A 25,569-nucleotide genomic window follows, 5' to 3' on the forward strand; every position below is an offset into this window, starting at 1 on the left:
CAGTATTGCGTATCAGATCTAACGATCAGATGAATTTAGTTTCTCCCTCTCTGTTAATATATAATAGTACGTATCTACTTCGATCGTATGTCTAGTGTATTTTGTTGTGCTCCAAATATTAATTTCATATCTTGTGAACTCGAATAATACAAATTATTTTCAATAATATCAGAACCTTAAATATTTATTTCATAGCTTTCGTCGAAATTTACATAAATTCTATATTATTATCGGTAAGTATGCGAATTCTGATATGTATTAAAACTATCCGTTACCGGTATCTCAAACATTGTAATTTTTTTTCTATTGTACATATCAAAAAATCAAAATGTATTAAAAGATCGAACTTTATTTAAGTCACATAAATTTTTTCCATATTGACTAATCATTCGACATACATAATTGATACATATATCGTGTTTACTTGTTTGCTAGAATTTTCTTTCATATTTATGCAGCATAAGTGCGCATAATACGTTTTGTATAATTTATTATTTTCATTTGTTGTTTTAGGTAGCAATATGTCTGTTCCTTTAAAACCAGAGCTTCTCGCACAATTGGAAGCATTTTTCAATACATGCATGATAAATCCTTCTTTGTTAAATCAACCAGAATATTCTTTTATAAAAACGTTCATTGAATTTTTTGGAGGACGGATACCAAAAACAAATCAACAATCAAGTAATGAATCATCCAAAAAATCAGAAGATGCAAATGCATCTAAAGAACCTGAACCAGAACCAAAACAGGAACCAGAAAGCGAAGAAAGTGATATTGATCTTGATATGAGTGGAGTAATTGGTAAAAGTTTATTTAAAATTGTATCTTAATTTTTATTAATTTTTTTATTTAATCTTGATTTTTTGTATGCATCTTTAATAATTTTGGGATTTAAATAGAATTTATATTAATATTTAATAATTCTAAATTACAATTTTAGAACCAGATGAAGATACTCCTCAAAAAATGGGAAATCCTACTTTGCAACCAACAGAAGAAGAAATTGCAGAATCTCAGGCTAAACGTTCTGAAGCTGTATCAGCTTTTATAGAAAAAGATTATGAAAAGGCTATAGAACTTTATACAGAGGCCATAGTATTAAATCCACAGGCATCGTTACTTTATGCCAAACGTGGACAAATTTTCATGTTAATGAATAAGCCTAATGCCTGTATTCGTGATTGTAATCGTGCTTTGGAACTAAATCCAGATAGTGCAGCAGCTCACAAGTTTAGAGGAAGGGCCTATCATTTGCTTGGAAAATTCGAAGAAGCGGCTACTGATTTGAGACTTGCTTGTAAATTTGACTTTGATGAGCAAGCGGATGAGTGGCTACGAGAAGTTACACCAAACGTAAGTATCTTCTTTTTAAATTGTTACTATCTTTCTCTTAATCTAATTTATTATTTCAATCACTTTGCATATTTTTCAAATTTTTTATTATTGAAAAGATTGCATGCGCGCTTAATAAGAATATCAATTAATCATATTGTAATTTTTCTTATAGTATTATTTTATGTAACTAAAATCAGTTAAATCCTGTTTGTTATATTGGATTAATATATCATACTTTTAGTTATCTATTAAATCTTATTTATTATATATATAAATAATCTGTATTTGGGATTGAGAATATTACATTTACACAAATGACAAGTATAATTTATATATTCCTATTTGAAAAATACATAAATTAAGTCTATTAAACCTCAATACTTAACTTACATAGAATAACATAACAATTTGCTTACTTTAAAAAAAATCGATCACACATGTGAACAACAATAACAATGCAAAACAATTCATGATTTATATGAGGCATTTAATTTACACAAGGTACATTAAAAATCAAATTTTTTACTAAAACAAACAATATATTCATTCACATTGAAATATAGTTTATATATCAACATGGGAAGTTATTATCGAGTAATTAATTAATTTTTTTTAAATAAATATTTATAACTTTTAATAAGAACACGATTTGTAGCTTCAAAAAGAGATCATTCTTATCTCTTTCTTAATGGAAATATTTTTATTTATTTTATTTTACATACTTATAATATGTAACTGCTTTTATCGTATGTTGTTCTGATAGCTGAAAGTGTCACAGCGTTGTGCTACAATTAGCACAACCATTACACTAAGTTCCAAAAAAGTCTATCGCGCGAGTTCACTGTATTTCCAACTTCTATATTTGTGTGTTAGACAATAGGACCCACCATTATTGTGATATGTTTTCCATAACTGTGTAATCAAAGCTGTATTGGAACACATTCAAAGGAAACACACTATTCTTTTCTTAGATTGGAATGGTAACACTCGTCCTATTTTCCAAACATAGGTTTCTTGAAATCTTCAATTCATTCCAATCCACTAATACACTTAAATATATGTTAAGCATATCATTAACCAACCGTATCATTTTCCTTATTGTATCATTAGTATCCATATTATTTACCTACAAAACCAACAGTACGTTTTCATACTTCACAGTATGTCTTCTCATCCTTAAATGAACTATTTAATATTATCGCGCAAAATAATGTTCCAGGAGAATTCTGTTTAGGTCTTGCATTCTCTTCTCTTCATATATGATCCAGTTGGACTTTTATCTGAAGGCGATCCAACCTAAGTTTTTGTTATTTCAGGAAAGAAACTTCTCTGTACTGCTTCAAGTAATGAACTTACACCAATGTCCATTTTCTTTCACTCATTCTCTTGTTTGTTTTGTACGATTTGCTCTCACCTCATACCTCATGTGGCATCAAGAGCTTTGTTTGAGAATGTAGGATTACACTCAACTAGAAGGACTTGTTTCATACTCGTGTATGACTTGCTCTACTGATTTCTTGTACTTGCCTACGAGCTCTGGCAAATCGTAAGCAATGGCAACATCGAGTCTATTGATCGGACATCCACGGAAGTACGTGCACGTAGAGCTTAGTAGAGGGAAATCATAAAGAGGATTTAATCGGAAGAAGTCTCGATAAACGTCTGGATCAGGCAAGTCATAGCGTGATATATTCTTCAAAGTACTTAAGCCCTCATAGATATGGTAATCTTGTGGATTATCGGTAATCTTGTCACTGATCTCTTTTTTGTTTCCAAAGAATGTCTTGTGATTATAGTACGTGGTTAGGTAGCAGTCTACCATTTTAGCATGATTGCGCACTCGTACCTATAAGCATAAAGAAATATTTTATATTTAATCACCGATCAAAGACAACAGATTAAAAAGATGAAAAATCATATTAATGAAAAATCGATCGTAATAACTTACAGCGAATCTTCTGGCGCTCGCTATCTTATGCTCGACCCGTTTGTCGATGGCAGTACGTAAGTCACGTAGGAATGCACGTTCCTGAGCATACAATAACCTGGTAGGTGCACCAGCTTCGTATGGTAACGACCACAATGATGTGGAGTACATTATCGGTGGCTCAGCGCTGGACATCAGCGGGGATATATTCCAAATCAGAGCGCCTTGCACTCTCATCAGTTCTTCTGGTTTTACTTGATCAGCTTTGTTGAGAATGATGCGTGTCTGTTGTGTGGAAGTTCACATTATCCTGATGTTAATAGTGTCCAGATTTTAATATCGAAGCTTACCTGATGTTCCCTTCCTTTCAATTGATCAAGGATAGCCTCTGTTTCTGGCCCAACGTCTAACTTGGATGGATCGTATACTAGAAATATTATGTCTGCGCGGTCAATGAACCATTGACACGCATCGTTAAATGGGAACAAACGTTGGACTTGTTTTCGAATTTCTAAAATTCCTGGTATCTCGACGATATTGACCTATTAATGTAAAAAAAATACATCATTGAAATAACAAATTTTTATAGAATGAAATTATTTAAAGAATATATTTACTTTTTCTAGCAATTTATTGTCAAGTCGTAAACCCTTAAGACGATCGAGCAATCCTTGGCCGAATTTTTGTAATCCGGAGAAAGTCCAGTCGGCGGCTAGCTGTGTGCCATCGAGGATCTCCTCTTCCTCTCCGTGCATAATAATATTGAAGTAGGCCGGAGATGGCTCGGCTCCTGTGTCATTTCCATTTGGCGTTTTGCATTGCTCCTCAAAGCACTCTCTCAAACCACCTAAACACTATCTGTATATTCATGCTCCTAGCATGCTTCTAGCGCTAAATCTTTACATCAGCATTGTTTTACTATTTGAAGGCGTGATCACGGCCGACTTAGTTAAGCGTCAATGTAAAGTAAGTCGAAGCATCCTCGCACAACAAATTCTCACTACTTTCTTTGTTTTCTCGCTACTTACGCACCTGTTCTCAACGATGTCTGACTGTACTCGATATCGAGCAAATAGTTTATGATGGAAGATTTCCCACCGCTCCACGGACCCATGAAAAGGACTAGTGGCTTCGAAAATATTTCTGGATCTATAAAGTTAATGTTACATATTTAAATATCGAATATTAGTACTTTAGAATTAGTAGTATTTTTGGATATTACTATTTTAAGGAATAATCTTTTTATCAATTAATAGTGACCTATCTCATTTTGTTTATTTTAATTATGCTTACCACCAAAGTGTCTATTGCTCAAGTCTCTATATTTATACAAAGACTCCAATGGTTGAATGGCGTTGTCATAAACCCTCTTCAGTTCCTTTAGTATAACATCCGCGTGTTTCTCTATTGCTCGTTCTTTCTCTTCATTTTCTTCATCCAGTTTTAACAGCTGATTAATATGATCACGCGGTCGTAAATTCTCCGGTACCACTATCTCTCGGATCAAGTCTTCCTCTGGGGTAGGTTCTTCTTCGCTTTCTCCTGGTTCCTTCGAGCCTTCGCCATCTCCTTCGCCTTCTCCTACGCCTTCTTCTCCGCCTTCTTCTTCGCTTTCTTTTCCGCCAACTTCTCTCCTAGCACGAGACTTCGGCTTATCAGTTTCTTCCTCTGCTGATTTAGCCTCTTCTTCAGCTCCCTTCTCTGTCGACTTCTCCGCTTCTTCTTCTTCTTCCATTGATTTTGCAGTTTCTTCTTCCACTGATTTTACAGTTTCTTTTTCAACTGATTTTGCGGTTTCTTCTTCAGACTTACCTTCTCCAGCTTCTTCGCTCTGTTTTGCTTCCTCCTCTGTTTGGCCTTCTGTATTTTCACCTTCACCTTCACCTTCTTTACTCTCTTCCTTCGCTTCTTCTCCGCTTACTTGTTGCTCCGCTGATTGACCTTCCTCTTCAGTTTTACTATCTTGGTCTTTTTCACCTTCTTCTTTAGAAACTGCTTCCTCTGCCTCTTCCGCCTTCGAATCGGTCGCGTCGTCTTCGGTTTTCTCTTCGTCAGACTTCACCTCCTCGGTCTTGGCTTCTTCGTCGGATTTCTCTTCGTCGATTTTCGCTTCTTCAGCCGATTCTCCTTCGGCTTGTGCTTCGTCGGATTTTCCATCGTCAGCCTGCGATTTTTCCTCGGATTTTCCTTCATCTACATCGATTTCAGCATCCCGTTGTACTTCTTCTTCTGATTTTCCAGCATCCGCTGGTTCTTCTTCCTCAGACTTTTCCACTTGTGCTGCCTCCTCCGATTTTTCCTCTTCACCAGATTTTACATCCTTATCCTCTTCAGTTCCTTCCTGAGCAGAATCTGCACCACCGTCTTCTGCTTGTTCCACAGATTCCTCCTTATCCTCCTCGGTTTCTTTGACTACTTCTCCGGATTTTTCATCTGGTTGCTCATTTTCACCTAGAAGCAATAATATGTTTTTTAATACTTTGGCAATAATAATGAATCTTGAAAGAAGAAACGTGATATAGTATTCTAGCTTCCTTTGTTTTATGATTCTACAAAAGCTCCAGGAATTTAATCTAATTTGTTAAGGTAAGAAATTTTATTGAGTTGAAATAGTTTATTTAAGATAAGAAAAATTATATAAAAAGGCAAGAATAATTAGATAAGAATCGAAAGAAGCATAAAGGAGCAGTATTGAGTATAGTATTGAGTATTAGCTTGGTGTAATATTAATTATCTAACTTAAATGAATTTATAGATGTAAGAAGAAGATTAACAGGTTGATGCAAATACTGATCCTTTAACATTTACCTCTTTCTACTTCACCTGCTTCGGCACTTTCTCCAGGTTCTTCTCCAGCTTCAGCACTTTGTACACCTTGTTCGCCACTTTCTGCGCCTCCAGTTTCTTCTACCGATTCTTGTTTATCTTCTTCTGTTGCCACATCTTCCTTTGAAGGCTTACCTTCCTACAGCGAATGTCAAAAAACATTTTCGTGATCTTCATACATTAAAATGATAATTATTGATTTTAGAATGAAAAAGATACTTTGTCTTACTTCTTCGCTCGCAGGTTTTGCTTCATCTTCTTGACTCTCTTTATCGACGTCAGTCCCGGCCTCGGCACTGGTCTGCTCCAAAGATCCTTCAAACGAAAGATTCTAGAAATCGTTGTGCTCCAGTTGAATATCCCTCGACATTTTAACATTACCTGTACCGAGATCCTTCAACGCCTTCTCTATATATGGTCGACACAGATCCTCTGACGGCACTTCTAGCTCTTCTTCGCTTTGCACTCCTGAAAACACAAGTTTAGTCTCAAAATTACTACAGGAATTTACATATTTATTAGAAGAGAAGAAGCAGTACTCATGTTGAAAAGTGTAAAAGATTATTATTACGAATATTAGTTAATTATGAATTTATTGCACGTTTGAAGAACTTGCTTCCACTTTAAAATTATTGGAATTTCAATTTCTTTTCTTCAATTTTTTTTTTTTTTTATAAAAGAACAAATTGTGTATCTGAAATATAATATTTTATTGATACAATAACACTAAAGAACCATTGGTATATCCTGATGGTCATTCATGAACGTATATGAGGTGTATATACAATAACAAGAAATGTTTATATGAAGTATTTTCTCTTTTGTACGAATTTTACAAAAGATTTCACGGTTGGCTTGGTTCTATGCCGATTCTTTGGGTGCCAGGAATTTTCGTCGAGAGTTCTCACTATGCTAAACACGCGGTGCCAAAAGAAGGTGCGGAGTATTAGATAACCTAGCACGGAGCTTAGCAGAAGAGTTTAACGCCACGCGACCACCAAAAATATCTGACCCAGGTGACGCAAGATCTTGTCAGAGTCATTACACATCGTTTGGGTTGAACGCGTGCTCGAACAGTGACAGGTGTGCCGAAACAACAACCATGCTTGATTGTGATCTAAGCAACTAGGAAAAGATAAGTATCGTTCCTAAAGGACATTAAAAGTCCAATAGTAAAAGATCATAGATTTCCAAAGTTTGAGACGCAACCCACTAATGGATCAAATATTAAAATATGAGAGTAGTTTACATGTTTATCAGGAAAGTTTTACTCATCAAGAACCTTCGATAAACGATTTTAACTGAAAGAAGAATATCTTCGGTATATCCTATGGAATGTAATTTCTTGTCCAAGTAGATTTATTGCTTGGTAAATTGAACTTGAACAAGTACAAATATTTTGATATTTAGAATGTTCAACATCAAGTTCTTTAGAAGAAGATGGCTTTTGAAAACAACATATGAAAATAATAGTCCAACAGTCATTGTGAAGAGAAGAAGAAGATAATAATGAAAAGAAATGTACAATAATGGGAACACTGAAGATGATGATAAAGAATGGTTTTCAATTAAGAATGATGTTCTTAGAAATTTATTAGGGTAAGTAGATTTACAGAAGAAAAATTAAAGAAGAATGCAAATGCTGCCAAGTAAAGTTTTAAGAACACAGCAGAAGAGAGTTACCAAGTAATTAATCAGCGGTAGTACCTTGAAAATTTAAAGATGCATTAACACCTTGAATATATTCCAAACTGCGACGTTTTGATACCAGAACAATTATTGAGAAATATGGGGATCAGTTACCAGTTAGTAACCTTGTGAGAGTATAATAATAAGAATTAATTGGATTAATTATCAATACCTTTATTACTGTAGATTATTTGACACATTTCTATGTGTCAAAACGTAATATACAAACTGAAGGAAGATTTTATATACACATACATTCACTTTTACTATTATTGACAATTATTGATTATGTACTGAACATCTAGATCTAAGGCAACTAGAGGAAAATGAAGAAACTCTACAATCTAAACATTACAACAAACCCTCAGGATCCATTAGACTAAAATTGTACTTCACATGCTGTGAAATCATTTCCAAATTTATTGAAAGGAAAAGGGACACAAATAAGCACAGTGTTTCAACGTTGAAGACTATAAATCCTATGAATAATGAAGATGAGTTCAAATGAAATGTGTCAATACTCTCAGACGTTTGTCTATGAAAACATGGTACGCCAGGATCTAGCTTTGGTGTTATAATATGTGCCACCGTATATAAAATCTCGGTCGATGAAAATGTCGATATCATCTTTCTAGGCAGTACCTGGGAGGCCGGTTTCTAAGTTTAGCGACGAGTAGGCGGCTTTGAGCCGAGCAACACTTGAAAATATTTATATATTGGATGAGCGAAACGTATTTTTATCGGTTATTCGCAGCGAAAAAGTACAAATACTTTAGCCGAGATTCTTCGACGATACAAAATTCATTGATACCGTCGATGATGATATCCATGCATTGGAACAACAAATTGAAGAGCAACATCGGCAGAAGATATACTAGTATATTAGAGATACTGGATATACTAGTTAATGATTATATAGCAACCAACGATTTCTTACTATGAAATAACTATGAAGAATTTATATGGAGTCAGGTTTCCCGTTCCTTAGCCGATGATGCAATTTTCAAAGTGAAATTTAGTTACTCTATAGTTATAGATGAAAAGAAAATACGTAGCATGTATTGCTCATAAATTTTCATCATTACATCACACGTGTTGGTACTCTTGGCACGAGATCTTATCATTTAGCACGCTTTAGCCTTTTGTCTCCCACAAAATCGGAGGGAATCTTAACAAAGTTCTAACGATGCTTAATTATTTATTGAATTTTAACTTGACTTTAAGAGACTCGTTAAATTATTTATGTAGCTTTTCTTCCTCTTTTATTTGTTTTTGTTTTATAGCGGATTTCAAGATTTTATTTTGATTTAGATTTACTGTTTTGTTACTGGATATTATGAGAACAAACAAAGAAGTAAATTATAAGTGAAGAGCTGCTACCGCTAATTTACAGGCGAAATATTAATTTTAGACTTTAGCGATCTGTAAGATAATATGTTGAAATTATGTATGTTGCAAAATAATCCTCGAAAATGTCAAGATACGGGTAATGGAAGTAGAGGTAAGCAGCTGTCGTTTGGCACAAGCATAGCCACCAAGGATAAAGATAGATTCTGAAGTCTTGTTCCGTGCACTGTGGCATGTATAGTCTTTAATCTTTTTGCTATAAAAGTTAGATTTACTTGAAAAGTGTATTGTTCATTTTTCCTTGACTTGCCATTGATCTATTATATTACTCTAATCATTTTTACAAGTACTCTTTCCCTATGAAAGAAGATTTTCATATAAAGATTTTTATAAAGAAATTAAATTGCTATTTAAAGATAATATGAAAGATTGTATTAATTATTATATTGATTGATATAGATATAATTTATTTAAGAAATTGCACCTTAGTATAATACTATATTCTTTAATAATATTAAAAGTGTCATGGCATAAATGCACGTTATTATTTATAGTAATTTTTAAAAGTTTCAATATTATATGTTTACCATATATTTAACGAATATTAATTTATGAACTGTTCGTAAGTGGTAAACACGGATTCTGATTATCCTTCATTGTCCATTGCCATCAGCAAACATGTTAAGGTTTAGGTATCGCTTTAAACGGAATTCACGATCAAATTTGTAGAATTTAGAGCGAATCTGGCACGGATTTATGCCTGTTCTTATGTAATTATTTGCAAGTTGTTGACAGTCGGTTTCCATCGATTCCTAAAATAACAAATCCTTGAATCCACGATCAAAATCGTTTACTCGATCGTCGTCCCATTTCGCTTCGTTAATTTGACCGCAATACCGTTATCGTTGTTCTCCAACTGCATTTCACATCTACAATAACCATTTCATATTGCATAAAAAAGAAAAAAGAACGGAAAGAAAAAGAAATAAATAATAACCATTAAATGCCTAACATTTCAAATAAATATTCTTTTATATCTATGAAAACCATCGAAAACGAAAAATTTAGTTTATTTAAGAAATTAAAAGAGAATATAATGGCACGTAATTCCTTCAACTTCTTTCATTTCTTCATTGAATTCCTTCATTGAAACGAAAACGAAAAATTTAGTTTATTTAAGAAATCAAAAGAGAATATAATAGCACGTAGTTCCTTCAACTTCAATTTACAAAGTGCAATCATTTTGTATTCTTTTTGATATAGATATATATTTATAATGTTTTTATAATATTTTCAAAAAAATGATTCTATTTTATTAAGAACCGTTACTGATATGACGTATATGTACATAATTATCGGTACTATTTTAAAATGATTCTATTGCGTTAAGAACCACTATTGAACTATCGGTACTATTCGAAGGAGTTTGTAAGACGTCACGATGTATCAAAGAAATAAAGTTAAACGTTGAAAGGAAGAACACGTGACGTTGAATGGAGAAGAGATGCTCGTTAACGGTATCGGCATAACAAACCAACGATGATGCAATGGATCGTAGGTTCATCGGTTCGATCGCACGTTTGCTCGATGCTGAAGAGGCTTGACAAGCCAGGCAACCGATGACGCAGACCAGTGACTTTACGTAACATTGACCTTCATCAATCGTCACACGTTCGTCAGCGCGTCATCCATATCATCGACCGCTAAAACTTCTAGAAACTTGACCACACTGACACCTACGCGCTTGAAAAATCGATGATCTAGATCAATCCTAACAATTGGAAACGATAAAATCAAAAGATTCTCGGGTCTACGATCATCTTCACTAATAATATCGTGAATCATACTCGTGCAAAAGCAAGGTGTTGCTCTTCGTTTATAAAATTAACGACGAATAAACGTCGAATAAACGACGTCGCGTAGATACATTCTAAAAAAGCGTCTCGTGACAACTCGTTAAAAATAACGCGAAAACAAATGATGATGTCGATGCATGGATTTGCTTGGCAACTCTGTTTCCGGTTAGAATTGAAACGAATCGATGAAGAAAATTCCGTAAAGGAGATTATGTGTATATGCGATGAACGAGGTAGTCTCTTTAGAGAAAATCTTGGCACAAACACTTGGTTTTGAAATTCTACGAAACGATGCAACAATGTGGAGAAGAATCAATTCTCTTCTAAAAAGTTCTTGTTTAATTTCTTTTGTAAATTGGAAAACCGTTAAGAACTTCGTGATGACTTCCAGAATTCCATCAACTTTGAGTATCATATTTAATCGTCATAAAACATAGAACAAAATTAGAACCGGAAACAGAGATACGTTGATCACTTCCTGATATAAATTTTTCTAAATAAAAACTTGGACGAGAAACTATGTTAAAAACACTCAAAATAGATGAACTCCCTTGAATCAAACGATTGCGGAAAAATTGAAAAACAGGGATGAAGATGATGCAAAGTCTCTTCCTAAAGGAACGATAAAACTTTGGAAGATAAACTGTACCAGATATAAAGATCAACTTTCTCAAATCAAACGATTGCACAAGAATCGGAAAACATGGATGATGATGATGATGATACAAGATCGCTTCCGGAAGGAACGATAAAATCTTGGAAAATAAACCGTAGCAGAAATACTCGAGAGATTAATTACTCCAAATGAAGCGTTCACGGAAGAATCGAAAGAGAAGAAGAATGATGATACAAAGCGAACGGGGGAAGAGAAGCATCCTTGGAGGGAAGGGGCCCGATCGAGGGCTACTCACCCTGTAAGGCGACGGCTAGAAGGGCCAGCAAGAGGCCCACGAAGTACGCGGGTCTCAGCCGCGAGCCCGTCATCTCGTTTCACTAGGCACTACACGATGAGCCAGGGCTGGCAGCTCGTCTCACTCGATAGTCGCCTTCGACTCCAACTTGCCCGCGAGGAACTGGCATTGTCACTACCGCCAAACCCCGAAGTCGCCCCTCTACTTCTCACCCCACAGCCGGGACCACGCGAGCCATCATTTTCTCGTTTTTTCCCGCCTGATCGCGAGATTCCATTCGCGTAATTTTCGAATACCTATTGTTTTTGGTATTTGCTGGCGAGAAGAATTGCATGTTAAATTCCTTATCGTTTATTGGGTGGATTAGCGTCAAATTAAATAAAATTAAATTCCAATCGAGAAGATCTTAGTATGTCCGAAGGAAGGAAGAATGTTTCTTCACACTTTCTCTAAGTGTTCAAGAAATTGGAGACACTTTTAATATATATATATATTATTTATGGAGAAAGGATATGCGTGTGAAGATGTGGATTATTACTTAGACTCTGTATAATTAATTACGACGTGATGCATATAAATGGAAGTGAATGATTCTATGTTGCAGAGAAGATCTAGAGTACATACAGATATACTCTATAAATAATTACTCGATATTTGATGGAGTAAACATGTTTGTTTCGAAACCGTTAGGAGAGAAAAAGAAATGAATCTGAGCGAAGGAAATCGAAATCTTTAATGTTGATGTTGTTGATTTCGTAACGTGTTGATAGAGAGGATGATAGGTTTGAATAGAAGATACTATACTAGGATTTTAATGAAAGATTAAACTTGAATTGAGCTCTTTTGACAATTTACCAGGTTCGTTCTTTTTACTCAAATCAATAGATTGGTTAAAGCAACTCATAGAAATTTCTATAATTACGAGATTTAACCAAAAAGTACGGCTTTTAAACGAGTCCAATGAAGCGTTGCTTTTATTCGAGGCTAGCAATAGTCTACAAAACGACAATTTGGTTTTTCCTGAAGTATGCAGAAGATGCCTGAGCACGACCACCACTGATTCACCGAATCATTATCTCGTACAATCCGTAGATACTGGTCGTAGAGTGGCAGTTTTAAAAATACCTCTTGGCGGCCCGGTTTTCTCGGGTTTGCAGGGTCTACCTGGCCGACAGACCGCTAAGACATTGACTAGCGACCGTGCACGAAGATCCTGCACACGTTTCGATCTAACTATCACGTCATCCTCAACCTCGTTTCCATCGTCGTCGTCTTCGTCGATCTTTTCTTCCTCCTCTTCCTGCGTTTTTTTTTTTGATATATGACGAAAGTCTGTCATCGACCATTTTTCTGTTGCTATATTTTCTCATCGATGGTCACAGTATGTTACCCCCAGAATTTGGTAGGTCAGATGAAGGAAGGTCGATGACGGAAATTCATGACGAGTATAAAGATAGAGGTTTATAAATAATCACGATAATCTCTCGCAGATATATTTTCTTTGTCTTCGCAATAAAAATTACGAAGCTTTATCGAAGATCAAAGTTGTGTAGTTACTTAATACGAGCCAATTATATGCGCCGCAGTCGTAGAATTCCTAAAATACATGCGTGATATGGGGACAAGGTCGTCATGGAAATCGGCAGAAAGTTAGATGTTGATGAAAGTAGTACATCTTTGATCTCGAGGAATGTGTGTTGGTTTTGCTAGTCAAAATAAATCGAATATCTTAATCAAATAGTACCGAAATTGTAATACTTCGAGTCTTTAGAAAATAAGCCTCTGTGATTCCTATTTAGTATATAGGAATTTGGAATAATTCGATTGTTTAATTTTCCATTTTCAACTTCTTTATATTGTTGAAGGCAGGAAAATCGAAGTATAATTTCATTCTCATTGAAAAAATTATATCCAATACATTGTTATATCTGATAATGTGCTACGTAACTTATTATAGGTTTTCATTGTCAATGAAAATAGCGTTACATCAAATAAACTCTCCTCTTGAAATATTCAGGATGCAAATGTAATAATTCTCAGTAGTATATACGCTACATCGTAGCATTTGCAAGTTCTGTATAACATTAGCAGGTATCAGTGCTTGTATATTGTTATAGTTATATATATAGTTACTTGTATATAGTTCCTTATAAAACTTGGAATTTTATACAATATACAAACACTGAAGCTCGAAATTTCATAAAAAATTCCCGATATATATGATTAATATATATAATATATAATAAATAATATGCAATAAATAGAATATAAAAGATTATATCGAAAGCATCGTAAATACATAAAAGATAGTCAATTCTCAAAATTCAATACGTTTCACATACCAAATAACATTTTACATCTGCCTGGCTTCGACAAACAGATTAATACAAAGTACGAAGATAATTTTAATTGCCTGAACCTAAATTCCTAAAGGATGTTCAAAAGTATTTTAAACAGATATAATACAGCATGATATATAAAAATCTACTAAATCCTCCAATTATAATAGCAAAAGTCAGATCAGGACAAAACTTTAAGGACCCGTTCTATTAACAAGAACTCAAAGGCGCCATCTCCACCAATTTTTCAATTACTAAAATACTCTGTACTACTTCGAAATCACTAGAATAAAATTTCACATAAAGTGGGAAGCAAGCTTCCAACGAAACGCTTTGTTCTGAAATTAAAGAACCGTGAACACGAAAGGCGGAAAGGAGACAAACTTTTGTGCGACGTAATATTAGAGGAATTCCAGACGTCTGTTATCGACGGTCCCAACGAGAGAGCGTGGTTACGGCGCGTGTAGCAAAGAGAAGAGATTCGCAGCGAAATGCGTGCTCGTTCGGACAGAGAGAAGCATCGAAACGACGGGCGCCTTTATATTTAGAAGCCCGGGTCGCCGCCGTATAAGGTGGTGCTTCCCTCGTGCAAAAGTTCTCGCGTTTGCTCGCTATCTCCCGTGCTCTCTCCTTTATCCTTTCTTCTTCTTATCTCTTTATCTTCTCTTATCTATAACATTGTTCTATCAGGTTATCGATCTTATAGTATTGTTCAAAAGTTCTGTCAGTTTAGGCAATAAAAATATAACAAGTGTTTTTAATATCTCCATTTATTTCCTTATGTCTATGTGTCGTGTATTTAATTCAACGATTCTTTATATGAACTTCAGTCATGAATATCTTCCCGCCTTAATTATTATTGTCATGACAAAGAGTCATTTTATTTATTTATTGTTGAAATAAGACATTCGTAGTTATTATATAGAACTAGTTTCTATTTAAGTCTATCACGATGTAGTTAAGAAACAATGCTATTGATAAATAACGTAGAAACTGACAGCACTTTTGCATCCATCTAATTATAAATCGTTGTTGTCCTTTCTTCTTATCTTTGTATTATAAATGACTCGTTACGGTCAAACTTCAATATTAAAATATAGATGTTGCGCTTCTATGCGATGGATAATTTCTATTATAACATTGAATATTTCTACCTATTATTCATTGATATTTAAATAAACTACGATAAAACACTCTGATTTGATATAGTTCCTCTATTATAAATATTCCTTCAATATTGAAACAGAGATTTCAATGTTTCATTATTCGTTATGATTTTGCGTAGTACGTGAGACAATGTAAAATTCTTTTCATTGACGCCAAAACGCTGGAATGTTTAGGTACGAGCGTAGATTTCATCATTGTAGCAACGATGGAGCATACTTTAGTGCACACAAAATTTTCATGGTCTATTCGAAACGCTAACTGATCCTTGCCAAGGATAGGAGCTGAAGTGTAAAACTGAATTACAAATGGAAAGCTGTCGAGTATGTATGAAGTGTAAAAGAGGGAAGTATAACGAGAACGGGAAAAGTATCGATTTGAGAAACGAAGTTTACTGGCCAAATTGGCCGGTACACGATCTATAATAAGCTCGTAATCGTATGAGGTCACAATACGGCTTGGACAGACGTGTTTCACGTCATTATGATTTAGTATTTGGACAGGTTCCTGAACCTGGACAGATCCCTGAGTTATTCCTTTCACGGAACATAATGATTAGAGTACTTTGTGTTAGATCGCAAACATTGTACAAAAATTCGTTCTTTTATATATTTTAATTAAAATAATATTCAAAATATATAAATCTAAATTAGACATTAAAAATAAAGATTCTTTCTATTATTTTTACTTACTGTATTTATTATATTATTTTGTCTATTATATTCTGCGATAAACCAGTGTATTTTATATCAAATTTTCCTTTATAGGCTCGGAAGATCGAGGAACATAAGAGAAAGAAGGAACGCAAGATACAAGAAAAGTTAGAGCGTGAGAGACAAGAAAGATTAAGGAAAGCTCGAGAAACTGCAAAAGCTTATGAAGACAACACTCGTACTTCCCAAACTGATCATCCCAGAGATAATCCTGGAATGGGAGATTTTTATAAATTTTTAAATGATCCAGATGTTCTCCAAGCTTTCCAGGTAAATATCTACTAATCAATCCATTCGACAATATTGTTTATGCGTTAAAATAAACTTCTGTATCACTTGGTTATGTAGAAGTTAAATTATATAATTAAATTAAAATATATAAAACTTGTGACATCACTGCACTATCATTTTTTCTGGTAATTTTTTGGAGTTCTTATAGCGTGGATTATCATTTTCATGTCAGAACGAAACCTATTCTGATATTGGTATTAACTCTTCACTAAATTTTTCAATTAATTCTTCAATTAATTTTTCAGCAAATTTTTGAATTAATCTCTCGATTAATTTTCTAACTAATATTAATTTTTCTTTTGCAGGATCCTGAAGTCGCTGAGGCCTTCAAAGAAATTTCTACAAACCCAACAAATATTTTGAAGTACCAAAGCAATCCGAAGATCATGGCGTTTATTAATAAGATGGCTTCGAAATTTGGCGGAGCTGGTAATATCCCAGGTGGTTTTCCTGGTATGATGGGTGGTATGCACGGGTTCTCAGGAGCTGGTACTCCAAAACCGAAACCACAGGACGACGTTGGCCTTGATTAAAGCTGGTGTGCTTGTTCTCGAAATTCTTTCTCAATTTACCTTCAGATGATTTACAAGGCTCTGAATAATTGACCTAAAGCGACCATTATATGGTGTCTTATTAAACGAATACTAACAAATTAACCGTGAGCTGGATTGTAAAAAGATATATCTTTGTTGCCATAAAGAAGATTTATTCGTTTCTCGATAAACTTGAGAAAGAAGCATAATTATAAAAATCCTACATAATATAGCTTAAAGTTAGAATTGTATTCTAAATATGGGATATATCAACATTTGTTATTCTGTAAACGTCCAACTGAACTTCTATATAATAATCGAATAGCATATATTCTATATTATATTAGTCTGCCGAACGATTTTACCATTTTGATTTCAAACTTGTTTGATTGATTTTAAATTTGCAATGGAGAAAGAATTACTTTATGCCTTTTAATGCTTCTTTCTTAAATACTCCTTAATCTTTAGTTGTTCATTATATGGAAATGCATTCTAGAGTAACGAGTGATACTAGAATTCATTTCTATTAAACGTATACGTATAGCTTTCTCATTTTTTCAAGTTTAATATTTTATACGTTTAAGCTAATTGTCTACTTATGTTATAAAATGTTTGTTCACACATCAACGAAATATGTCAACGTGTGCTATCACTTAACTCTAGATTTAATTTACATTATTATCTATGTTTAGTATTTTACGTATATAATAGTCATTTTGTTCACTTTGCTCGATAAACAGCTGATGCTTGACTCGATACGGAACGAATACGATTTCATATGATATAATCATAATGTGTTATAAAATCAATGGATTCTTTTTTTCAAAGCTAAATATTATATGCATCAAGTTAATGTGAAAAGTAATGTTAGATCTCCGCTAGTCCTTGAAAAGTACAGCAGATCTAAATTGAATGTATGTGTTGTATATACCTACAAAGAGAGAGACAAAGGAAGAAAGAAAGGATGATTTTTGGCAAACCAAATATCGTGAAGCAGTATGATATAAAACTAGGCACTCGCAATTACTCTGTGTGATTTAGAAGAGTTTTCCTAAGAGCTGAAGTTTTAGACGAACTTGATTAATTTGTTATACAAATTTATCTATATATCGTACATATTAAGAATTCCATTAATTTTTAAAGGATATTCTTTTACTTATTAACCAGAAAGATTCTTTTTTCAATTATGATCTGATAAATATTGAACCAACAGTGTGAGTTGAGCAGTCAACAAACAATATACCGCTTCGAATATGTATTTTTGTTGAAATATAAACTGCTATACGATGTACCGCGAGTTTAATAAATACATCATACAGTTCTGTGTAAATATCAACAATTCTTATTTGCCACAGAAAAATTGACAAATAAATATGTACAAAAATATTGTTTAGATTAACGATAATCACATATACTTTGTTTTAAAAAGAAAGAGAGCAAAGAAAACAAGAAGAGAGCTACATCGTTGTGTCTTCGTATCTAACGATTTAAAAGGAAGGGTAACGCAATCTCAATGGCTAATAGTAACGCACTATTCGCATGACTTGCACAATAAATAATTTCCTACGCGTAAATTCTTATAAACGATAATATTGCACGTAAAATGAAAAGGTACTGCACTCTTAGGAATAATTGATTAGAGATAATTAACTCGCTTTGATACACGTACAATTATACTAGGAAGTAATTTTTTTCCAACATCTCCAAGGTCAAATAATTTTCCTCATCATTTTAGCTAGTAACATATATGTATATCAGATATATAAAAAAAAATATTCTATTTATTTAATAGAAGTTATATTTCTATATTCACAAGTCTACCAAATGCAATAATTTCGTAAAGTTAAAGATTAAAAAGTATATAAGTAAGCTATCTAAACATTTACACTTGTAATGAGGGAAATAAAAATTGTAATCTTGAAGATGCTAAAAGTCCGACTCCCTACAATAAGATAAATAATGCCTCATCGTAACAATCCTTCGAGAAACAAGGATAAAAATAAAAAAAAAAGACAACGAGACGATCGATCAACTTATACGATATTTTCGATAAAACTCTTGCTCCTTTCGTATCATTCTAACGATCCAGGTTTGCGTCATTTTATCGTGCTAGGTTCTTCTAATTTTGAGCATGTGCAAGTTAGGATGCCATGGCACTTTCCTGAAAGTCGACGTTTTCGTCTCGTCAGGGGATGGAACTTCCTTGTCGGTATCGACTGTCTCGCCCTCCTCGATTAATCTAAGTCCAGTAATACCCGTATCGTAGCTGAACATTCGACGATGTCGTTTTACATCTTGGTTATCGGCGTTCCAATCTCTTGTACCCGGATCGCTGACCACGCGTCGATGCTTTCTGTGATGATGATGATGGTGTCGACGATGAGGATGATGATGATGGTGATGACGCATTTGCCTGGACGATCGTATAACGTGGGCCGAACATTGAATATCCACGGCTGGTGACGCGATGCAGAACAAAGAGTTTGGATCGAAGTAGAGCCGATTGTCGACGAAAGGAACGAAACTCACTGAATTCGTCATCCACGAATTAGGGCAGATTAATTTCTTTGGGCTTCTCTGGATCGTAGAGGACCATTCGTTGTCCTGCTGCAGGTTGATAGTTACCTTTCTGCGGCAATAAGAGCGACGCGATCTCCATTGCAATCTGTGAAAAAAGTTATTTACCCCTTTTTATGAGGAAAAAGTTTGTAATGAATACCCTTTGGTGGAAGAAGGATATAAAAGAAGATTAGACTTCAATATATAAAATCAAACAATTTCTGCTGCATTTATATAGATACTTTAAGTTATTGCGTAGTTTTATGATAAATATACAGGATATTTCAAAATTAAGATCAATGTCCAAATACAAACATCATGTTTACATCATAAAAAAATTTCTTATATATAAAAATAAATATATTGCAAGATCCAATATAACTAAAATTTTTAGTTTTGAACGTATTTATTTGTAATTAGTTAAAATAATAATTAACAACACACCTAGAGGAACATGGATGTAGCGGTCTGTGTCGTCAGTTGAGCGGATGTTCTCCCCTTGGCATTCTATAGCATTTATTCCACGCTTCCAGTAGCAGTACGCAGCTATGAAACCGATAAAAGATCAATAGGGGCAATCCAATCCTGGATATAACGCCCCAGGCGAGAACCCCGAAGAATCTCAGCTGCAGTTCTTGCGAGATCCAATTTTGTGTGATCACAGTATCAAAGGCCCACAAAACGGAATTACTGAACAGCAGGAAAGTGATCACTTGCCTGGCTGGTTTCGCTATTATTTGAAAACGAGCTATGCAAGATCTCTTCGATGCTTCGGCGATCAGTGTACTTTGAGCGAAACATTGGATCAGTTGTAGAATCGATGCTGTGAGTAACATGATGTGTCTTCCTTGTGTTTCGTCGCTTTCGTCCTCTAGAAGAGCCAAGGAACAGGCAGAAACAACGATCGTGAAAATGGAGTATAATTGAACTCCGAAAAGAGCCACGTTTGATAATAAATTATCTAAAATGGCTGGTGCCCTTGACACTATGGACATCTGACGAACTTGAACAAGTCCACTGGCTGTCATTAAGGTACTCAATATTAAAATGCTGGTTAGTGTGCCACAAGTTAACCAGGATAAAGTCGACGAAGGAAAATGTTCGTCTTCTCTTACGACCAGAAATATCAGTATAACTACTATGCCAGCTACCATACATAGTATTCCTAGGAATAAACCTTTGCTGGAGCCATCGCAACCGACTTTGGTATGACTCGTCAGATCTTTACTACCGTGGAACTTCTGCTTGTGTGACAACCGATTTCGACCCACGTTCTGACCCATTACAAAAGTTACTGCAGCAGCAATCAAACTGAAATCAAATTGGAAAGAATATGAAATTCAGATCACTCAAGATGTAGATTTTGTTTAGATATAGATTTTAGGGTATTATGATCTTGAATTATAAATGGATCAGCGATATAAAATATACCTGAATTGCACAATAAACGGATATAAAAATGGCATGCTCGATGTCCATAATTGTCCGAGAGTGTTTGTATTCAAACATTCTTGTAATGCAATCACTTGGGAGATTTGTTCGTTCGAGATAGGTTGATATGGTTGGAAAACTTGCTTTTCTATTGGAGAATGATCTGAAAAAGATGAAATAAAAAATCAAAAAAACATACTTTTATATCGTACATTTTATAAATTCATATAATTTTTTACATGCACATTTATAATATTTATTTTCACATTAAAATAATGTTCATTATGTAAAACATACTTATCAGATCTCGAGAATGCCTTGTCAAAGACTCCGGAAATCCTCGAAGATTCAACGGAGAGGCAGAATTGTGGAGACCTCGTTGAGCTAAATGGACAAAATATGTCCATTCTTGAGCAGAATCCCAAATTACTAGACGAACCCAGACAGCAATATTCGTGGCAGTTAGATGTATAAATCCAAACCTCGCTGCTAAACCGAATCTCTCCACAAGAACCTATAAATAAAATACAGTCAATTCCATCAGCTTGTTAATCCTACTTTCACTGGTTTATTTTGCACCGTGATAGGAAAGATTCAAAGAATTAAAAACATTTGGGTCAATTACGAACAGCTACGTATCTTGTTAATAATCGCTGATAATTTTTAGAAATTATATCTTCAAATATCGTAAAAGAGAACGTTATTGGATTTTCAAGAAGAAAGTGAACCTATAAAAAATTTAGTAAAATTGCGTTCCTTTTTTATAATTCAACTTTCCATAGCTTAGTTCTTAAATTAGAGAGTTATAATTTACTTGATTAGTTATTACTGGAATACGTGCATTTGACACATTTGTTACTCTGCTTTTAAAAAAACCACCTATATAAAACTATCCTAATTAAAATATCACATATTCATAAATATTATACAAACGAATATCTTATGTCATTAAAGAAATATGATACAAATCAAAGGAGCGATTGACTGCCACGCGAATTTTATGTATTTTATCGTGAGAGTCGCCATACATTGAAATATACAACATCACAACATTTAATTTATGCAAAATATTATATTGTATTTACACACTTTCTCTAACAATGTTATCCAAGTCATATATATAGGATGTGTATGCACATCGTTAAAAGTTGTTTAGTCTACGAAAACTCTAAAAAATTTAGTAACGTGAGTCACCGATGATCATCACGTTGGCAGGCATCGTGTTAAAGAAACATGTAAATCACCGTGGAAAATTTATTTCTAGTGAAAATATTTATCTCAAGTTAATTCATCTAATTAAAAATGGCTTATCAACAATAATTATCGTATATGTAGATTGATATATCATTTACGTTTTATACCTTCAAATCAAACAGCAAAATGAAAGTAACACATATCAAAAGGATGAGCAACTAAAACGAAAAATTAGAAGTATCACCTCAATTAATCTTAAGATTTCGCTTTCGATAGCCTCGATCCAATTGATTCTACACAAACATCAATTAAGATCTGCTCACCTGCGAGTTTACGAAGAGAAAGTGCATCTGCAGAAACGTAAATAGCCCATGAAGCACCGGATGTACAAAGACAACGTCGCTCAAGCATTCCGCCCCTTGCATCATGGAATGCATCGCCATCTCTAAACCGTTGAAGACGAGAGTCGCCAAACCGAAAACTGTTTAAACGTGTTCATTTTTCAATGCTATCTTCCCTTAATCTTTTTTCGTATAAAATCAACATTGCCTTATAATATCGAATCACACTCCTGACATGAATTAACTCTTTTGCTATGGTTCCTTTAAAATGGAAAGCTCTCAGCGAATAAATACCTTTGTAGATGTTAGATTATTAATAAATAGTTTTATGGATATATAATCTATCGATAGATCGTTTTTATAAACATGGAAAAATAAAGTAAAATACGCATGAACGTTTTATTACTTTAAATAATTAATTGTGACGCAATACGTATAACTGGAAATAAAAATGATTTTAAGTTATAAGATGTACTTATACGCCTTTAGCATACGATTACTCGATATTTGAGAGACTCATCTGCGAAGAAGTTCAAAACTAAATACATAGAAGACTGACTTTTATACTTTCATCGAAGTTCAATTTTACAACTCTGACTTCTCTATTCCAGCTGACAATTAAATACCATCAGTTGCTGCAAAATTCTATCTAATGTTTCAATATAATGTTTCGTACTAAATGTTGCATTAAAGTAGTAAATAGTTGATCGATAAGGCAAGATGTTGATGGGCATTGAAGTGGCCAAAAACACTCACGGAGCGCTCCAACCCGAATGTAGAAACTCGTCGGTGCTGTTCTAGATCGCGAGATGTGAGCACGTTTCAATGATCCAAACCTGGTTAAAGACGCACCACCGAGTTCCGCATCGTCCATACCGGTTGCACCGGTACCGAGACTCCCGCAGCTGTCTATCAATACCCAAATATAGATGCTGATGATCACTGCTATGCTTCCTACGTACAAGTACATCAGGAATACGCCCTGCAAGTTCAAGTGGTAAAATAAACAAAATTACACCAAAATCTTGGAAAATATACATTTTTACACAATGTACATTCTACATGAATAAATGGAAAAGTTTGGGGAGAGAATGATATAAATTTGGAAAAGAATTTTTCGATATCTGAAGAATTCCCTTTTCTTAAATAATACAGGAATTGATTAATATGAAAGAACTCTGAAAGTAGATTCTATTAATGAGTTGAGAGTTAACAATCTAGAGTAATTATAAATGAGATAACAACAACACGAGTTATCACTTAAAAGACCATATATCATTAATTGTATCTTGATTAAAACACATATTGGCCCTGAAATCTATTTATATCTTTCTTTTATTAATAAGCTTGAAGTATATAAGCTTATAGTATATTTTACACGTTAATTTCTAAAATATTTCAATTGTCATCAATTTCAATGTTCCACTCATGAATACCATTATGATTCATCTTCTTCGTCAATATTTCTTTAACTAAAAGACTTAATTATCGTTATGAACTATACTATAAAGAAAAGAACAAGACACGTACAGGAATACGAAAGACAGATAGAATGATAGAATACGGTCCTCGATTCATCGTAATTCAAAGACTGTAAGGCTAAAGAAATACATGACTTCATGAATTCATCGTGCGCTGAAATACGGTTTGTGTCATAAGCAGCTTGGAAATCGTAACTCCAATGTTTCAAATGACGGTTACCGTAATAACACAGTGTTTCAAGTCAAACTGATTCATAATTTAGTCAAGAGAGCATAATACAATTGGTGAAATTAATTATGAATGCCGTTTGAAATGGACAGAAATGACAAAAATGGTGACAGTAATTCATGTTTCCGTTCTCGATAAATTCATGATGCTTCCTTACGAATCACGATAGTGCATTTTATTTGTCGATATAATTATATCCATGATTATATAATAGTCCTTGAGATACAATGATTTTTTAATATGAATATACGTATATAAGTACATGCAGGATGTTCCAGTTTTTTCCGGCCATACGTTATCGGTATATTCTATAAGTCAAGATATAAAAGAAATATGATATAAACATATGCTAATGGAGGTATTGTTAATGAGTTGTAACAAAAAAAAAATCAATAATCGAAATAAGTAACAAACGTACGTTACTACAGTACTAGATATGAATAGGTCAAATTAGACACAACACTTCTACGACTTCGACCTCAAAGAGTAATAAACGAGAAGTTCAGAAAGCAATAAATTCTATTTGTTGTCGCAGCCAATCTTGTGTTGACAGGAATAATAAACATTTTGAAATGGAGTTGTAATTGGAATTGTAGAAGTACTTTTTATATGTTTATATGACATTTTTTTCTTGTCTTAATCCATAGAATATACTAACAATGTATGGCCGGGAAAGACAGGGGCATGCTGTAGTGATTAATTCTATGATTATTACTTTCCTATATTTATTACATCTTTACTTTAATTACTGCAAGAGTAATGAATTTAACATACAATGGCTATAATTCTTTTAAATTCTGTCTCATTTGAATTGTTTTACAGTATATCTATAACTATGTCGAATTAAAACTAAAAATTAAATCTATCTTTAAATATATTTCACACGACGTAATTCATAATTGTACGAATCACAAAATTATAGAAGAAAAATTATTATTACGTATTTCAACATGAGGAATAAATCTCGTTACTTTGTACAGAAAAACAAATTACAAGTATGGGATATCGTTTATCAATAGAGGTATGTATATAGTAAGATTTTTCATACGAAGATATTTACTTTCAAATAAATTTAAATCTAAAGGCAAGACAATTTTGTTACATATACATGTACCTATCTGATAGTACTAAATAATCAAGGAATCAAATGTTAGCCTAATATGAGAACGTGGGAAATTATTTGCAATTACGCTGAGGAAGTGGGACTAAGCCACAAACCACTCAGAGGTCATAGAATCACATCGAATACAGGATATATTGCCATGGATCACCCTGAAGCTGCAGACTCATGTTGTAAGAACAAGTAAATCGAAGGGTCATATCACAGATCATCTCGAGTCGTAAGATCCGCCTCATATTTGTACACGATTATACAAGTCCATAGTCTACAAATCTGCAGATTA

At 33.8% G+C, this 25,569-nt stretch overlaps 4 protein-coding genes across 6 annotated transcripts in view; 1 reads left to right on the forward strand and 3 right to left on the reverse strand.

Moving 5' to 3' along the window:
* LOC100650201 (putative protein FAM10A4) lies at positions 1–18,261 on the forward strand. Its single transcript, XM_003395998.4, has 5 exons — positions 1–233; positions 514–801; positions 941–1,353; positions 16,162–16,377; positions 16,704–18,261. The coding sequence occupies exons 2-5, from the start codon at positions 522–524 to the stop codon at positions 16,929–16,931; spliced, it is 1,137 nt and encodes a 378-aa protein (XP_003396046.2). The 5' UTR covers positions 1–233; positions 514–521; the 3' UTR covers positions 16,932–18,261.
* Positions 1,956–12,121, reverse strand: LOC100650077 (translation initiation factor IF-2). Of its 3 annotated transcripts, none has more exons than XM_012309483.3 (10): positions 11,892–12,121; positions 6,470–6,556; positions 6,318–6,403; positions 6,071–6,227; positions 4,556–5,713; positions 4,295–4,411; positions 3,880–4,109; positions 3,613–3,804; positions 3,284–3,547; positions 1,956–3,181 (listed from the first exon to the last, which is right to left on the reverse strand). In XM_012309483.3, exons 1-10 carry the CDS (start codon positions 11,962–11,964, stop codon positions 2,801–2,803), a joined length of 2,745 nt encoding a protein of 914 aa, XP_012164873.2. In that variant the 5' UTR covers positions 11,965–12,121; the 3' UTR covers positions 1,956–2,800. The 3 variants fall into 3 exon arrangements, with proteins under 3 accessions (XP_012164873.2, XP_048262269.1, XP_012164874.2); XM_048406312.1 differs by having other exon boundaries at positions 6,086–6,227; positions 11,892–12,119; XM_012309484.3 differs by having other exon boundaries at positions 3,880–4,052; positions 11,892–12,106.
* Positions 17,761–19,810, reverse strand: LOC110119349. Its single transcript, XM_020863422.2, has 2 exons — positions 19,806–19,810; positions 17,761–19,596 (listed from the first exon to the last, which is right to left on the reverse strand). Exons 1-2 carry the CDS (start codon positions 19,808–19,810, stop codon positions 19,041–19,043), a joined length of 561 nt encoding a protein of 186 aa, XP_020719081.2. The 3' UTR covers positions 17,761–19,040.
* Positions 19,483–25,569, reverse strand: part of LOC100651199 (proton channel OtopLc) — a 23,528-nt gene continuing 17,441 nt past the window's right edge. The window contains exons 5-10 of the mRNA XM_012309482.3: positions 23,213–23,438; positions 22,439–22,596; positions 21,219–21,435; positions 20,922–21,084; positions 19,935–20,801; positions 19,483–19,596 (exon numbers count right to left, since the gene is read on the reverse strand). Coding sequence (XP_012164872.2) covers positions 19,967–20,801; positions 20,922–21,084; positions 21,219–21,435; positions 22,439–22,596; positions 23,213–23,438 — 1,599 coding nt within the window. The 3' untranslated portion in view covers positions 19,483–19,596; positions 19,935–19,966. The remainder of the gene's footprint in view (positions 19,597–19,934; positions 20,802–20,921; positions 21,085–21,218; positions 21,436–22,438; positions 22,597–23,212; positions 23,439–25,569) is intronic.

Source organism: Bombus terrestris, chromosome 6, assembly GCF_910591885.1.
Source record: "Bombus terrestris chromosome 6, iyBomTerr1.2, whole genome shotgun sequence".
Taxonomy (NCBI): Eukaryota; Metazoa; Arthropoda; class Insecta; order Hymenoptera; family Apidae; genus Bombus; species Bombus terrestris.